Here is a 17,257-nt window from a genome sequence, read left to right as displayed (position 1 = left end):
TCAGGAGCAAAAGAACCACTTGCTTGACTAAGAAAAACTGAAGAAGAGCAGAATCAGATCCAAGTTTTGTCTAGATACCCAAACTCTCCAATATGTTCCTGTTTTTCCCTAACTGCTGCCTATAAATACAAACTGCAGTGGGAAGCTCTGATAATTGCAAAGGCTTTTGGCTCCAAGTTGTGGAACTCTTCAAGTGGGTCACATTAAACCTATTCCCACACAGCACTGCAATTGGAAGCAAAGGATCAACAGCAGTGTTATCACATTCCCTCTGCTGCAAAGGTCACTCCTTGGCTTTTTTAAATGTTATTTTTATGCTATCATGTTACTGAGTGGCTTCAGCTGACACATTACCTGTAATTAAACTTCAGGGGACTTTTCAGCTGGCCTGCAACTTCAAGTGACCAACACTGTGACTCAGTGAAAACCAGAAGCAGCTTGAGGATGACAGACATGCAGAGTTAGAGACATGCTGCTGCAACAACCTGTTATCTCATCTCAGTGCTCCTGGTGCACAGCACCTGCCAGGTGCAGAAACCAGATTTCTGCCCTAAAACAGCAGAACTCAGTAATGGCCAGGTTTATGGGCAGAGCTGGACTGACAAGGGATGTAATTGTGGATAAAGCAGAACAGCCTGTTTGAAATCTCCAATTTGTTCACAACTTTGCCTCTCCTATTTCTGCCCCCAGAACTCCCTAAATCCTTCCCAAGGCAAGCTAAAGGTGAGACTGAAAATTACCTTCTTTGCATGAGCTGGAATTGTGTAACACACCAAACTATCCATCACTGTAGCAGCTTGCTTGAACTCATTGACCACTCAAATTGTCAGGGAGAAAATCTATTGGTTTCTATACATTGACTAGCAAGGGTAATATAGTACCTACAGCTCTCAGAGCATAAACTTTGCAATTCTCTCTGCCAACCTTTTCCCCAAGAGACTTTCCTATGATTAATGATAGCTGAACTAAGAAAAATGAATGTGAAACACTCTAATATAGAAGACTGGAGCAGATGCCTCCCCCTCCTTGTCAGATGAAAACCAGTTTGGTGAATAATTAAGTTGTGAAGCTCCAAAACCTTCCTCTCAGGCTAAACTACAGCTAGGAAGACTAAATAATAAATTCTGCCTAATGAGTTATTATGCATTTCCCCAACCAACTGATCAAATATGAATATCTAGTAAATACACTTGAACTGTCTACATTTAGGCCTGGAGAGAGAATGTGAAGCATTTAGTCATGTAAATTTGAACAAACTTCTCAAGGAAGAAGCATTCCAGCCCTGTTACAGGCACAGCACCATCACAGCCATGAACACATCAAGGATGAGATGTTTATTCCTCACCAATAGTGTGCAAAAATATAAGTCTAAAGTTTCTTGTTCCAAAGAGCTTTAAGTGATGTTTCACAGCATCTTGATAGTGATGCTTATTTGGAAAGCACAGAACAGAAAGAGCTTTAAAAGCTCTTTCAGATGCCTTTTAAAGTTGCCCACCCTAAGGCAGGAACATGGTTCAAGAACATCTAAACCCATTAATCCAGGAAACTCCTAAAATTGGAGTAAATCTGTGGTCTGGATGATCAGCTCACATGTAACAATCTTATTTGATTTAGTTTCACCTTCTTCCTTTCCAGGACAGTAATGCTCAATTCATGTCCAGAAAACTGGGTTTACAGCAGGCCCAGAAATACATTTTAGGAGGGTTGTTTGTTGGGGTTGTTTGGGGATTTTTAATAAGTATATGCAAAATTTAGCATTACCCCAATTACAGTACATGGAAAGTCACTGCAAATTTCCCTGTGAATGAGTGAAGAGCTAGAGCAGCAGTTCATTACAGAGACTGAGGGCATTTTCTGCAGTTTATACACTTTTTTTGCTAACTTTATTCCAACAAAATAGAAACACTGATGAATAGGCATCTTGGAGCATAAATAGAACTGAGTTTTTAAGGCTGTCTCATAAAAAGTTTTGCAGCAGATCACCGAAGCAGCCTCCTATTTGTCAAAGAGCAAAATCTCACAGCATATTGTTTAACTCCCACATATCTACTACTTAATGGGCAACACTTCACAGGCAATGTGGCTCTATCCAATGTACTTGCAGCTCTGAAATTGAAGCAGCTGTTCTGCAAGGAGTAGGAAATAGGTTAGGGATATAATTTTTATAAGACTGCTCATCTTTTGGCAGGAATGCTTTTCCCCAAGGAGCTCATCATTTACATGAAAAACTTGGACATAATGGAGTCAAACAGGGCTTCTGTAATCCAGCTAACTTCAAATCCCCTAGCAACTCTCTCCTCAGTCCTATTTTTCCTGTCTTTCTTGTACAGTTATATTCTAGCTGCCCTGAGAGATGAAAAAAAAAATCTGAATAGAGAAGACAGTTAAATACAAAATACTTCAAATCAATAAATGTTCTTTGTGGCTGTTTCACTGACAGCAGCGATCTGTTCTCGCTCTCCTTAACCTCAACACCCCAAAGAAATCTCAAAGCACACCAAAGATAGAGATTTTGTGATGGCAGCCAAACCACAGTTGACAATCAAACAAAAATGCTTTAAACTGGGAGTAGGAGGGGGGAGAAGAACTTCATTTATTTGCAGGTAAAGAGACCCCTCTGCTGGTTTTAAGGAATAGTGCAGGAGCAGCAATTTCCACGTCTCCCTGCTTTATTAAGGTCCTTATTTAATAATGGAACCAAAACATCTAGTGAATAAAGACAGGCTCATTAAATCTTTTATGTAATTTAATATAGCAGGAGACTAATCCCTAACTGAGGAGGATCAGACTGTGGATGCAAGCAGGACTCTGCTCATTATGCAAATGCTGCCCTCGTGGAAGCAATGGTGAGAAGACTTTAACAAAATCCACATGACAAAGCATTCAGGTGAGAAGTGGTTTGTGTCAAAGCCTCAGCAGAAGGTGCATCCTTTTTCCAAATGAAGAAAAGGAGAAACTCGGTAAATTCACTTTGTTGCATCAGCTGTGAGTGCTGGGAGCAGGAGAGCTCATCTGAATGCCCACAGCAAGGTAAAAACCCTCAAGAGAATATGAAGCAGCAGAAATAATGAACAGCACCGCATTTTTATGTTAAACTGTGATCAATTAATCCTGTGCTTTGGGTCTTTTACAAGCAGAAGTTATTTAATATACAGCCTTCACAGTGACCCTGCCAGGAGAGCAGAGAGCAGGCTGAGGTTTGGCTCCAGGTCACAATTAGAAGAAAGTTTAAGTAGTGAAATTTAAGATAATCTATAGACATGCAACAAGAAAAATATGGCAGAAATGTAAACATACATCATCCTGATGTTCAGATTCTCCCACCAGAAAAACTGGACCAACAGTAACCCTCTACCAGTTTTAAAGGTTAATGGCTTTTTTTCTAGAACTTAACTATCAAAATTATATTTAAAATATTATTCTGTGCATATTATGTGCCAAAATTTTCCTCAATCTTCACATACAGCATTAGGCAGTGTCAGGCATTTCCTTCCCAGAACTTGTTTAAATTAAAAACCTAATTTTGTTAGAAAAGGACCTGCTAAAGCACTGAATGATTTCTAGACTAAGAAATAAAGCAAAAACGTGATAATAACATTAATGGTTTTGTCACTTCTGCTCTTCTGCAGCTGTGCTTCATCCAGCTCCTTCTCCATTTTCTCTCTTTCCAAATTGAGATCACTCAGCTCCTGCCCAGTGACTTTGATGATTCTCTGCAGCCTGTGGTTCTCAGCGTCCTTGCTGAGGTTCTCTGAGCGCAGCTCTGCCAACAACGTCTCCTTCTCCATCAGCAGAGCCTGGTAATCTGCAGCTCCCTGAAACACACACAGCATTCAGCCTCCAGAAAGATGTTTGTGAAGCCTGGGCGTCTTTATCACCATTATATCCCACAGCCCTGCTCCTCTTCCCAGTGTATCAAAATTGGGGTGCAAAGAAACAGTGAAATGACAAAAACAAGAAAGTGTAACACTAAAAACTTCCTCTAGTGATGTAACAAAACTTTCCATGACATCCAGTGCAAGCTGAGGAAGTCTGAGGTGCCAAAGAATGAGACAAAGGTTGACATGTAAAGGAGCCCACAGTGCAGACAAGGTCATGGCAGTATTATTGATTCACAGAGCTTTAATTACATCCGACTATTTCTGGAGTAGAGTCCAGTTTCAGTCTGGACTAGGGCAGGAAGTTACTGAGTCTTTCATGGAATCACAGAATTAAGGGTGGAAAAGACCTGGTAAGATGGAGTCCAGCTGCCAACCTTAAGAATTAAGGGTGGAAAAGACCTTCAGGATGGAGTCCAGCTGCCAGCCCAGCACCAGCACCGTGCTCACCACCAAGCCACATCCTCAAGTGCCACAGCTGCACATTTCTGGGATGGTGACTGCACCCTTCCCCTTGGCACAGATCTATTTTGTGCTCCACCACACACAGCTACAAGTGGCCCTGGAGCAGAGCAGAGGTGACAGGAGCAGAGGGCTCTGCAGCTCCTTTTACTCACACAGAGCTGCCTTCAGCTCAGGGCTGGAGCTAAGGGGCAGAGTGATGAGGAGCAGGACTCACTCTGCACTGTGGGCTCTGTGGACAGCAGGGATCAGTTGCACACTTCTTAAACTCAGAACTTTTTTAAAAAAATCATAAAGTCCCTTTTCTCCTTCACATACACACAAAAAGCATTATTAAATCCCATTTTCACAAATAACATTCTAGTATTTTATAAATAGTGGTTTCACAGTTATTGTATAAATAAATCCAAGCAGGTGTTTCACACCCAGTCCAACTCTAATAGGAAGCCTGTGCTGGCGCCATAATTCTGGGGGGAAAAAATAACCTCAAGATAACCTCAGCTCCCCAGATATTTGTGACTTTATTTTTAACTTATTCTGATATTACATGTTTCTCCCTTAAAGATTCTCAATTTTTTTAGATTTACAAAAAAATCCGAAAAACAAGCTAAATTATTTTAACATTCTATTGTGCAAATTATTTTATTTAGGAGGTTTATTTCAAAGTAATAAACATTAAAAATTTTAAAACAACACTTTAAACTGATTTCCATTCCTCTGCTTTCAAAGACAGCAAGCACTGCCTGCTGTGTGGAATTACAGAGAAGGGAGGAGCAGGAATGGGGGAAATCACAACAAATTGCTTGTTCTTACCTTGAATTTCTGGACATGTGCCTTGTGAGTTGCCTCTCTTGCCTTAGCCAATGAAGCATTTAACTCCTCAATTTCAGAAGCCAGCTCCTCATTCTTTAAATAAAGTGAAATGAATATTATGTAGGAAAAGTTATTTCCAAGGGATGGCAATGCAGTAATTTCTACCCCATCTCATTAAACATTCATCCAACTACACAAAACACTTACAAGAACACCAAATACATCATAGTAAATCTTATATAAAGAAATTCTTGCTCTTATACACTCACTAGACTGCCTATCACTCAAGTGAAGTATTTCCCACTCTTCCACACAATCTGAATTTCAGCTGATGTTGACCTCTCTCATTTTAGCTGCCTTTGACAGCTCCACTTACTCAACAACATAAAATACCCCTCAGATCTTCTAAGTGGTGCTCAGAGCTGATAAAAATCAGTATGCAGCTGAAAACATTTTTCTTCCAGGCTCTTAAGGGAGGAAGATACTTAACTGATACTTTCTCCTCTCTCCTTCAGCCCAAGAGCCCAAACTGCAGACAAGCAGAACTGCTTGGAGAGGTGACAGCAGTGACAGGGACCCACTCAAAGCCTCCTCATGGTGCCAGTGAGATCAGACCTGCCACACACACACAACACCCCCTTCTGTGGCACTTCAACAAACCAGCAAGATCACAATGATCCTCACCTCTTTTTCCTTTGCTTTTAAGGCAACAGTTAGTCCTTGGATAGTTTTATCCCTTTTCAAACCATTCTTCCTTTCGACAGCAAGCTCATTTTCTCTCTCTTGCAGCTCTTCTTGCAGGGACTAAATTAGATTATGTGAAAGTTGCATTAACTTCCCACTAAGAGATACTGTAACTGCACATTAATAAGTACACTCTCTCAGAGTTCTTGGAGCTTATAACTCAGGTTATCAACATAAAATACAGTTCCCAAAATGAGAGGCAGCATCTTAAAGAAGCGCCTGGAATTTTGTATAAGAAGGGAGCATCAGCTTCAGTATTTGATGAGTGTGTGTATCAGCTTTACTGAAAATTGCTTCAAAAACAGGAGGGGTCCTCCTGTCATCCCACATAAAAGAGAATTTAGCAGAGGACCTGCTCTGCTTCTCCTGGAGTCAGGGCCTCTGTGCCTATGAAAGGATAACAGAGGGAGCCCAACACACACTGAAAGGGGTCAAGGAAACAGGAGCAAAACTGGAACTTACCTGAATTTTTTTTTCAAAGGAATTTCTCTCATTTTGAAACTCCATTCTAAGAGCCTGTAAGAAGAAAACAGTTGTTATGGCCACTTTCATTCATTCTCAACACAAATACACTCATTAAGCATTAAAGTGAAGCAAAATGAGCTTAAAAACCCTGGGCAAAAAATAGGCCAGTCAAAACTAAGAAGAAAAAGGAAAATAGAACAAAAACCCTCAAAACATGTTCTTCCATGCATGAGACAGAACTCAGCACTTGCCGAGTTAATACAGGTGCATTTTTATGTGACATTTATCTTTGTCAGCAAGATGCTTTTATCAAGAGAGATTTTAATTAGCACTTTTCCCCGGGGAGGTGACAGAATTATTTGTTTTGGAAAAGTAATCATACATAAAACCAGAGTTGTGCAAAGGTATTCATCAGATTTTTTTTCTCCAATACTGCCCCCAAATGATCATATGCACTCTGTCCACCTCCTGTGAAATGATTAAAGATGATGCTGTTTTCACCTTGACACACAAATACTCTTGTGAAACCAGGGGGTTTCCTGGCACAGATTGATTTAATTGCAAGATCACCCAGAACTGCAAACTTTTATAACCCCTAATCCATCCAATCATAAAAGTTTCTTGACATAGACAAAAAATGTGTCTGTGTACTGAGTTGAGCAATATTAAGTTCCTAAACAAAAGGGAAGAAAAAAATCTCAGATGCTTGACAGCCTCCATAATTAACTTTCTTAATTCTGCCAGCTTTAATTTTGGCTTTGAATAACCAATAGGAAAAAAAAAAAGAAGACAAGAAGCCTCAGGCCCTGTTTCTACATTCCAGTTTTCAGGATCTCTGTCTTCCTATTTATGAGCCAAGTGAAATAGGAGACTGATGCTTGTACCTTTTGTAAGCTAAAGGGCAAACCTGCACTTTATTTTATGAGAGGTTTTTATGCCTATCTTCCTTACCACAGCTTTTTTTTCAGCCCATAACAGCAGAGACACTTCCCAAGAACAAATTCTCAAGTCACATTCTGAACTTTTATAGCAATTATGTCATCCAGTGAGGGATCTATTAACATCTAGGATTTCTCTAATATATGTTTCTGTAAAGCAACTGCACTCTGTCTATTCCACAGGCATCAAGTCAGTGGGAAACACAACCTCTCACTGAGGGAATGGATAAATAAGGATGAATATTGCCCACCAAGCCAAGCATAACCCATGAATGGTAATGAACTGGAAAATGGAGGAGGAAATAATATTTTTAAGAATTAGCTGATGTCACTCACATAGTGTCATGCATAAAACCTTTAAAATTCTACCCCCCCATGAGATTTATAACAAGAAATTCATCAGGCAGTGTCCTCACCTCTATCTCACTATCCTTTTCAAGCCTCAAGGCAATGGTAAGTTCTCTGATTTTTTCTGCTGGCAAGTTCCCATCAGAAGATCCACTCTGAGCCTTTTCCTTCTCAAGGTGTTGAATTAAAGCTTCTTTACTTTTCAGTGACAGATTCAGTTGTTCTATAAGTCTAAAATTACAAGATTTTAAGTATTAATCTTGCACCATCTACCACCAATTCTCCAGCAATTGCAGTGAATCTTGCAGACAACTCTCCTAAGTGAAGACTTAAGACAATACTCGTAGAACTTAAGGAAGGACTTTCATAACCCTGGCAAACCTAAAAATGGACTGTAATTTTAACATAAGCAAACAGGGCTGAGCTATCTGCAAAGTCCTCATTCTTATTTTCCTCCAATACCACTTCAAATATCAACAGTTAAGTTTCAATATTTTACTTACACTGTCCTTTACAGCACACACAAAAACCTTATTAATCCATTTCCTTTCTTAGCCCACACACCACATCCTCATGTGCCTTCAGCAAGTGTCTCTCAAGCAGTTTCATCTAAATTTGTATCTAAGTGGTTCTCATTTCACAGAAACAAAAAAGAAAAAATGAAAAAACCACACTAAAAACAAGTCAGGTCAGTGCTGTTGGCATCTCTCAATACACATCTTCACACTCCAGTATTCCAAGAACAATAATGATGTTTTCTGGCAGATCTGAGTGTTACACATGAAAACTTTGCAGCAAAAGATGCCATCACTGATTTCTTGTGTTTTGCACCCTGGATTGTATTTCTAACAGTGTTTCTCTTCCCATTAAATTTACCAACCTGACCTATGAGTTTATGTTTCACACATCCTGATCCTTTCAGGCTTTCAGGGAACTTTTAAAGATGACTTTGCTGCACAAAGCACTGAACTGGTTGCTGTGTTGCCATTCACTCCATGGGTGGCCAGCAACTCCCCTGTACCCAAGGGCAGCACCAACCCAATCAAAGCCAAAGCTGGGCTGACTCTTCACACTTCAACAATAAAGAATTCCAGCAGTCAGAAACATTACTGGCAACACTTCTGACCTGTCTTTCTCAGCTTCTGTAACCTTGTCCACATCCTTGGCAGGGGCATTGATAATTGAAGCAAGTTTCTGCTCAGCAGCAATTCTCAGAGCTTTCTCCTTCTCTGTCATTGCAAGGGCTTTTTCCACCTCTTCTTGGGCAGCTTTAAGATTCTGAAATTAAAACACACAATCCTGATGCCTCTAAGAACTAAATGCTCATGATTTTTTTCACATACAGAAGTTTCTTCTACCCAACATATGTCAGGAAGCTTAATTTAGGAACTTTTACAAAGTATTTCAAGTTCTTTGTAAATGCTTCTGAACTCTGTGTCTGCATTTTCAAGATTAATCCACTTTCTATAGTACAGAAAGAAGGGAAATTTGTTTCAAAGAAATAAAAAATACCCTAACTGATAGCAGAACTAGAAACAAAAGTGCCCCTATGCTATGGTTTTAGATTTAGCAATTATAAAATGGTTTTGTCCCACTGTCCCCTCACTATCATAATAAATAGCTACACTTAAATGAAAGAGGTTAAAGAAGGGCTTTTTTGTTCAATAAAATTAATATTCCCAAGCTCACTGCAGCTAATTGGAACTCTCTCCAACATCATTTATAATATTGTGCAGGAATTGCTAAAGTATGAACCAGACATTTTTCTCTTGAACAGCAAAGGAAATGGAGATAACAGCCAGAGATTTCAGTCAACTTCCTCTGGGTGACCCAACTGAGAGATGGAGAACACCAAAAAAAAGACATAAGAAGTTGCCACATACTACATCAAATTTGATTCAGATTTCATTCATTTTTACACTGCAAGCTTCCCTGCTGTGCTCACCCAATTTAGTTTCCTATGAAATAAAAGCCTCCTTGTAGCCTAACAAGCCATTCCCCCCTTGCCTTCACATCTAAACTAAAAAGCATCTTTTTGGGGGAGGGAGAGGAAAAGCTCCTTCACCCCTGAACTTCTCCACTCAACCCCTCTCCTGAAAATTTGTTTTGCCAACATTCACCTGTCAGTGAAGAACTATGAAGGAAATTAATCTTTGTTAGCACTTCCTAGATTTATATAATTACATGGTGCTGTGTAAACCTGTGACTAAAACCACACTGCAGTGTTTGAATTCATAAGTAGAATAAAATTAATGTCAGAGGCCAACACTACCTTTGGGCTACAGAAAATATCCCATCACCATGAGATAGAAAATCTGCTCTTCAGCCTATCAGATGTGGAAAATACCAGCCTGACTGCCTGATTTGGGACAGAGGAAGCCATTTAAGAACTTCTCTACCAATTCAACAGCACAAAGAATGATTTCAGAAATCCCAGTTCCACTAAAATGGATAAGACGTCATGCAAATTCCTCTTTCCTGCTCCTTGAAGGAACTCACTCAAATGGACTTCAATCATCCTTGTGGGTCCCTTCCCTTTACACCACAATTCCCCTGTAAAGTAACCAGAGCTCAGCAATAAATACAGGAATGAACTGGCTCAAGCACAGACAGTGAGGAATGAAAAGAGACATTATGAAAATATATGCTGACCACAATATCAAATCTCAGATAACAGTACAAAGACAGCAGTGATTCCTTATTATTCCTTCAGCTGTGGTCACTCACCTCTTCCAGAAGGTTTATTCTGCCAGTCAGCATTTCCTCCATCTCTTGCATCTTCTTCTGTGCCTCTTTTCCATGCTGCACTTCAGCATCACCACCCTGGGCCAAGCTCTCAACTGCCTTACTGAGAGAAATAACACAGACATAAATCCCAGTGCATATCAACAGGGAAAACATTTCAGGTCCCAGAGGCTGATGGATTATGCTCAAACATCTTCCACCTTCTCTGCACCTGCTTATCACTTTAAGGTTCAATACAAACATCTACAGACTATGCAGCAATTTGGGTGCTGTTTGTAGTTCCACATAAAAGCCTTGGCACAGTGGACAAAGAAGCATTTTAGATGTATGATGAAAAAGTGAAATATTTCCTTTCTTTTCTAAAGCTTCCAAATACACTATAAAGCTTCAGCAGAGCTGTGTTTTCTACAGGAAGCAGCACTGGAATAAATTGAAGATACGGAGCTGCTGAGATCTCTGCATTTGCCTTTCCAGTATTTTTTAACACCTTGTGAGAATAGAACAGGTAATGTCTCCTTACTCAACACCAGATGACCACTTGTTCATGACTGCCACATAAATTTTCCTTTCTAGCATGACCTTGTGCAAGGTTCCCTTCAAAGCACAGCAATACCCTTTGAGCAACCTGGAGAGATCAAACAAAATTCATCTGCTCCAGGAAAACAAAGAAAATTCCACTGCTATTGAGGCCTATGGGGCAATCAACAGCTGCCAGCCTGGATTAGTTTTAAACCAGAAATTTCTAAGTGCCTTTAAGATCTTCCAATTCCTAAAGCACAAAACACACAGAAACACATAGAAACAAATCCTAAAAAATGAACATCAGGAAATAAACTGGTGCTTACTAGGCCTTGATGAGCAGCTTCTCCCTCTCCCGCAGTTCACGCTTCAGACTTTCTATCTCAACTTTCAGCTCAATGTTCTGTGATAAAAGAATGAAAATATCTGCAAAGAACTGCAAGATCACCCATCCCAAAAGTCAGTGTGTAGATTACTTTTTGCTTGGACCAGCAAATATAAAGTATCATTGGGATAAGAACAGACATTTAGCTGTTAAAATACATATTTTGCAAGGTTGAAGCCTTCCAGAAATATCAATAGCATTAAGGACCATTGCACTCAAGCAATACAAATCCCTGCACACACATTTAACTGCTCCAATAGGGAGCAATGCACTTCAGTTGAGAAATTTCTAGGGTTTCCAAGCATATATTTTCTTTAAGCTACAAGATATATTATTTTCTTTGCAAAACCTGATTTTATCAACTACAGAGGTTTTTAGTAATTTTAGATTTTTTTTTATAGCTTGAGGAAACCTCTCATGAGGTAATTGTACAAAGAACTCCTTGGCCAGGAAGCTGACAAACACCATTTCAACACATCAGCAATTACAAAAAAATCACCAGTGGAGAAGATCAGGCAGCAATATTCAGCTGCCACTGATCTACCCAAACATCAATTCATGTTCTTAACTACTGAAATATGCATCAAGAGAGACTCAAGTTTCCATTCCATTATGGAAAAGAGACCTGAGGAAAGCACCTGTTCAGGTCACTTTAATTTATGTTATTACTGAAAAGGATAAGGCCAGAATAAAATAATCACACCAAAATTTCCAATAACAAAAAAAGACTTAAAAGTCAAGTGAAACAGACAAAAATCAAACAAAACAAAACAAACTCTTCAAAAAGAGACACAGTTCCAGGAAATGGTTCTAAATGCCTACAATTTTGTAGATTTCTTCCGTGGGACCGTCAAACTTCTGCTGCATTCGCTCCTCCAGAAAATAAATACGAAGCTTCAGGTTGAAGTTTTCTTTTTTCAGATCCGTGATTTGCTGTGAAAGAAGAAAGATAATGAGAAAAAGGGGGAAAAAGGAAAAATCCTAACCTCCAGCAGTTTTGTTTTCACCAGTGCAAGACCAGAATTCCATCTCCTCAAGACAGTTAAACTCATACATACATGTGGATGACACACATGTCCAATTGCGAAGGTACTAATTAAATATATAATAGTCCTGTGCCCTTTGAACTATTCCCTAAAGCATCAAAATACTGACTGACTTGACACAATGAGAATTCAGGAGAGATTTCTGAATCTAACAACATTAAGTAATTCCTCTAAATGATGGAACTTGAATAAAATGCAAGACACAATACAGTTTTCATGTTGAAACAGAAATATTTTCTAAGCAAAAGCCTGGGAAGGCAGTTTCATTAACAGAACTCAGGTAACTTAATTCACAAGCACACAAGTGAGCCCAATTGAACACCAGTAAAACCTTTATCCCATCCCATAATTCAGAGTGCGATTCTTTGGGAAAAATTGCTTATCACTTTTAACCTTCCTTGTAGAAGCAGTAACTTATTTGATGGTTTCATTAAAGAAAGGAGTCTCCCTCTAAATTTTTTTAAAGAGATGAAGCATAAAACATTCATTCAAATAAGACTTATGTGCCCTGCCAGATGCTTTCAGCAAATGGAAATCTAATATGTTACAGAGCTACTAATAAAATATTTATGTAGGCTTTTCCAGAACACTACGGTGCTATTTGTAAAAATTATTAGCAATACAATTTCCAAAATATTCGCCTTGTGAAACCCAAGATTACTTTCTGTAACTGCACTCAGAACCTGCATCTGCAAATAACTGTTCAGTTTAATAATCCCTGTCCAGAAAGCTGCCTTGTCATTATTCACAAAAGTGAAAATCATCTGAGCAATTGAAAATCCTACATAAACTTTGTGGCTCACTCCCACACCCTGAAGAACCTGTCAGTAAATCATTCCCAGCAGTCTCTGCTCATTCATAAAAAGTCCAAGTGACAAAAACACTTTGAAGTTGCACCAGCTGAACTTTTAATTAGTCTCCCTACATTCAATATATTTCTGAGTCAAAAGGAAAATATAATTTCAAAAGAATTCAGCATTTCACAACTCTTGTTACATGTATTTCAGTGGCAACAGAGATAAACCAAAGTGCTTAAGGGTAATATTTTCAAAAAGCAAATGAAACAGACTATGCAATCATAAACCAAGGAGTAAAACAAATGTCATCTCTGATGTTGAGTTTCTTGGATGAATGTTAGAGCACACAGACAATTTATAAGTTATTGCTTAATGAAAGAAAACATGTAAAATGTGAGAAAGCTCACACTGCAAAAAGATTTTAAAAGCAACCCTCTGAAGTTATGCATTTGAAGGCTCAGTCTTAATTCCTTTATGCATTTTGATGTCTGTATTTAAACAAAAGGAATGAAAACCAAGACTGATATACATACTGCACAGAACATTCCACAGCATGAGCAGCATGGCAGCAAATCCTAGCTCAGATTAGCTCCTCTCCAAGTCTGCATGGAGCCAGTTTTGTTCAAAGGGGATTTGTCAGCAGTGGCTGTAGTTTCACAGCACAACAGTTTCCAACTATGAAGGCTGTTTAGATGTACAGCAAAACTCTAAGAGGGTTTGGAGAGACAAGAAAGAATCCCACAAACATTACCCAGCTCCCTTATTTGATATCCATCACCCCCTCTGCTCATGAACACCTCATTTCCCATAACAAGCTCTTCTCAGAGATGCTTTTCACTCTGCCCATGTAATCATGTTTTCTACGATAGAATGGTTACCTCCATATTGCAACAAAGTGGGGCTCCATAAATAATTCAAAAATCTGCATCTCCAACATTATCCAGCTCAGCACCTTCCCCAGGTATAAACATTAAAGGACCTTTCCTACATGGATCCACCTTTCAGCCCACTTAAGAGTCATTACAGCCATCCTGTTCTCTCTGAGCTGCAAGGCCAGAGCTCAATCTTTTCATTACATCCTTCTCACAGCCTGTATGAATAACAGAGTTACAGAAATAAGTTTACTGGTGTTTAATGTATACTCTTCTTCCTTCATGCCAATGGATCTTTGAGCTTCATCACACTGCTGGCATCCATAAAAGTTCTCATCCCATGGGAAGTTTTACAGCTCAGTTTAACAGAGGGGTCTGAGCATACCAGGATGCCAGAGCTGTGGGGAGGCCCCTGCTTTACATCACACAGGACAAACAGCAACAGATTTTTCCTTCTTTCTGCAACTTTTTTCCCCTGTGCCCAGGAACCCTGCAGACAGTAAACCACTGGCAAAATGTATATTCTGGACTGAGGTCTTTGGCACACATCACAGTCAGAGATTTTAAGCACATGCCAATGCCAAGGCAGTGTCTGTCTACCCCAGCCAAGACACAGAAGAGAAAGGGAAATAGACACAGACTGCAAAAAACATCCTTCACCCAAGGCTTTCCAAAACAAGCTTTAAATTCTGAGCAAAGAGCAGGGGGGTATATAAGGCCACAGGAAACTGAAAGAGTTTGTAAGAACCCCTAATTTCAAACAGCACTGCCACAAAAGGTAGCAACAGCAGCACACAAATTGCAGATTCTTGGCACAGCCCAACAGCAGCAGCCACAGCCTTTATCTGTAGCAATCATCTCAGATTTTATATTGCCTTCCCCTCTACAGCTTCTTCACACAACAATAAATGCCTCTGAAGTTTTTCACTCTAGGCCTGAATGGGGAAGTTGTCCTGAAACACAGCCCAATCAAATCAGCATTCAGCAGACATAAACAACTGTCTTATTCAATTTAAAAAGCCAATACAGTTAAAATATTTTTAAAATCTAATGTTTTCCTTTATATTCTAGTAATTGCCAAAATACTTTTATCTACAGAATTGTCACAATGATACCAGACTTCTACAACACAAGCATTCCAAGCACACTCATACTATAAAGTTAAAAGGCGTTATGCTGTAGTCAATGAAATCAAAAAGCCAAATCCCACACTAACCTAAATGAAAACAAACTTGATGCTTCCCTGAAATAAATCAGCAACAGATGTGCAAACCAAGTTCTGATGTTTCTGGTGAGCTGCAGGAACTTCTGAGCAGAGGGTGCCAATTTTGTTTCACAACTTCAGCACAGCAGTTGGCTGCTCTGAACAACAAATTCCTGCCTCAGTTTTTGAAAGCAACACTTAAGAAACGGAGGTTCAAAGCATGGACAGGGACATTCACCTGGACACACCTCCAAAAGATGTGTATCAACTGAAACAAACTAAGAGTCAACCCTTCAGCCAGCACGCTGGAAATATCTTGGCCATAAATCTGTCACCGAGTCTTACATTAAAAGTTCTGCTTACATTTTCATAGTCCTTCATGGTCCGAGCCCGAGCTGGTGAGACTGTGTCTTCTGCCACATCTGGTACTACTAGACATTAAAGAAGACAGAACAAGTTCAGACAGCACAATCTCTCTAAGTAGGGTTTCAATTTGGCAAAAGTCTATGCTAATCTAAACATAACAAAACTTTTAGGGAAGTGAGAGAGGCACTGCTTGGCCCCCTGTTTACATTACATGTCAGTATCCACATTCCTTTCTGATCACGCTAAGCTGTCTATAACTTAAACTCCCAAATTCCATCACCAACTAAAATTATGATGTACACTGGAATCAGGCTATGCGAGGTGCGCTGTCAAGAATAAACCCTCAGAGCAAGAGCTGGATGATGCAGAGCATTCAACTCCCCTAACCCTGAGCACAATGTGGCCAGGCAGCACGGCCTCAATGGATATTCCGAGTATTTTAAGTACACGCCGCAAAAAACCGCTGATCATCTTATATAAGGCTGAATGCCCTAATGACCGCAGGCAGCCAGCACACAGCGGTGACGGCAGCAGCTGCTGGCCTTAAAAACTCTTAAATTATGTCAAAAAGCGCATCACTTAAAAGGGGCTTTTTTGCCTTTTTTTGCCGCGAGTCTGAGGTTTTATCCGCAGGTTTGGGGTCCAGCGCGAAGCACCGAGCGGGGCAGGGATGTGCGGGCTCCGGCCGCGATCCAGCCTTACCTTGTCGGCCGGGCGGGCCGGGCTGGGAGTCCCCGCGGGAGATGTCCGGCAGCTGGAGGGCGCTGGGGAAGAAGGAGGAGATCGCTGAGAGCACAACGCCCGCGGGCTCGTCCCGCTGAGCCCGTCCGCGGCCGGCGGGCCCGGCTCCGCCACACGCCCCGCGATGCCCAGCGCGTCCCCGCCCCGCAGCTCCCCCGTACCTGCCCTGGAGCGGCAGCGGCAGCGTCGGGTCCTCCCCCGGCAGCGAATCCATGGATCGGCCGCGCGGCTCCCGCGGCGCCCGCCGCCTTTGTGCGCGGCTTTGGCGGCTTCCCTGGAATTCAAACGCCCGCAATCGCTTCCGCCATCTTTGCGTCGAGCGCGCTGAAGCCGCCGAAGCCGCCGCGGAGCGCGAGGAGGGCGGGCACAATGGGAAGTGAATGGGAGCCGCCATGTTTGATAAGGGCGAAAGGCTGAGCCGGGCGGGCAGCGGCCATGCTGGCTGAGGGCAGAGCGGGGCGGGTGCCGGCCGGGCGCCATCTCGAGTGAGGGAAGGAGCCCTAGCTGACAGCTCGAGGGGAAAGGGCACCTGAGGTGGTGCGAGAGGGAACAGGGTGATCCCAGCCGCTGCCCCGGCTCTGCTACAAAAGTGTCCCCATTTGGGAGAGGCTTTGGAAGGGAGGCACCGAGCCCTGGCTCCTGCCGAGCCTGGCAGAGCCGCTGGCGCTGATGTTTGCCATGTTCCCCGCAGGGCACAGCCGTCATCGGGCTTGGCGGAAGAAATAAACACGCGTTAGTTCCACATTCTGGTCACTGCTCATAGCAACGGGCAGGGGTGCAGGCAGCTGCTGTCACCATCCGCGCAGGCGGATTTTGAATGATGATCTGAGAGGTTTTATTTTGGTAAAGCGAAGTTGTAAGCGTGTCGGCTCTCCCAGTTTTTGTGGGAGAAAATGCAGCTGCATTGGACATTTCTGAACATGGACAGCGGGAA

At 41.3% G+C, this 17,257-nt stretch overlaps 1 protein-coding gene across 1 annotated transcript in view; it reads right to left on the bottom strand.

Moving 5' to 3' along the window:
- The window catches only part of CDK5RAP2 (CDK5 regulatory subunit associated protein 2), a 71,352-nt gene extending 54,559 nt beyond the window's left edge, over window positions 1-16,793 (bottom strand). The window contains 14 exon segments of the mRNA XM_054284215.1: window positions 3,597-3,815; window positions 5,154-5,246; window positions 5,838-5,957; window positions 6,360-6,413; window positions 7,717-7,879; window positions 8,775-8,926; window positions 10,376-10,496; window positions 11,239-11,315; window positions 12,120-12,230; window positions 15,580-15,647; window positions 16,285-16,346; window positions 16,485-16,686; window positions 16,689-16,707; window positions 16,710-16,793. Of these exon segments, the coding sequence (XP_054140190.1) occupies window positions 3,597-3,815; window positions 5,154-5,246; window positions 5,838-5,957; window positions 6,360-6,413; window positions 7,717-7,879; window positions 8,775-8,926; window positions 10,376-10,496; window positions 11,239-11,315; window positions 12,120-12,230; window positions 15,580-15,647; window positions 16,285-16,346; window positions 16,485-16,686; window positions 16,689-16,707; window positions 16,710-16,760 (1,512 nt within the window). The 5' untranslated portion in view covers window positions 16,761-16,793.
- Window positions 16,794-17,257: the final 464 nt, after the last annotated feature.

Source organism: Melozone crissalis, unplaced genomic scaffold, assembly GCF_028551555.1.
Source record: "Melozone crissalis strain CALT ecotype California unplaced genomic scaffold, PUWL_Pcris_2 ptg000041l_1, whole genome shotgun sequence".
NCBI classification, from domain to species: Eukaryota; Metazoa; Chordata; class Aves; order Passeriformes; family Passerellidae; genus Melozone; species Melozone crissalis.
Note: the sequence above shows the minus strand (reverse complement) of the source record. Positions and strands in the feature narration are given on the sequence as shown.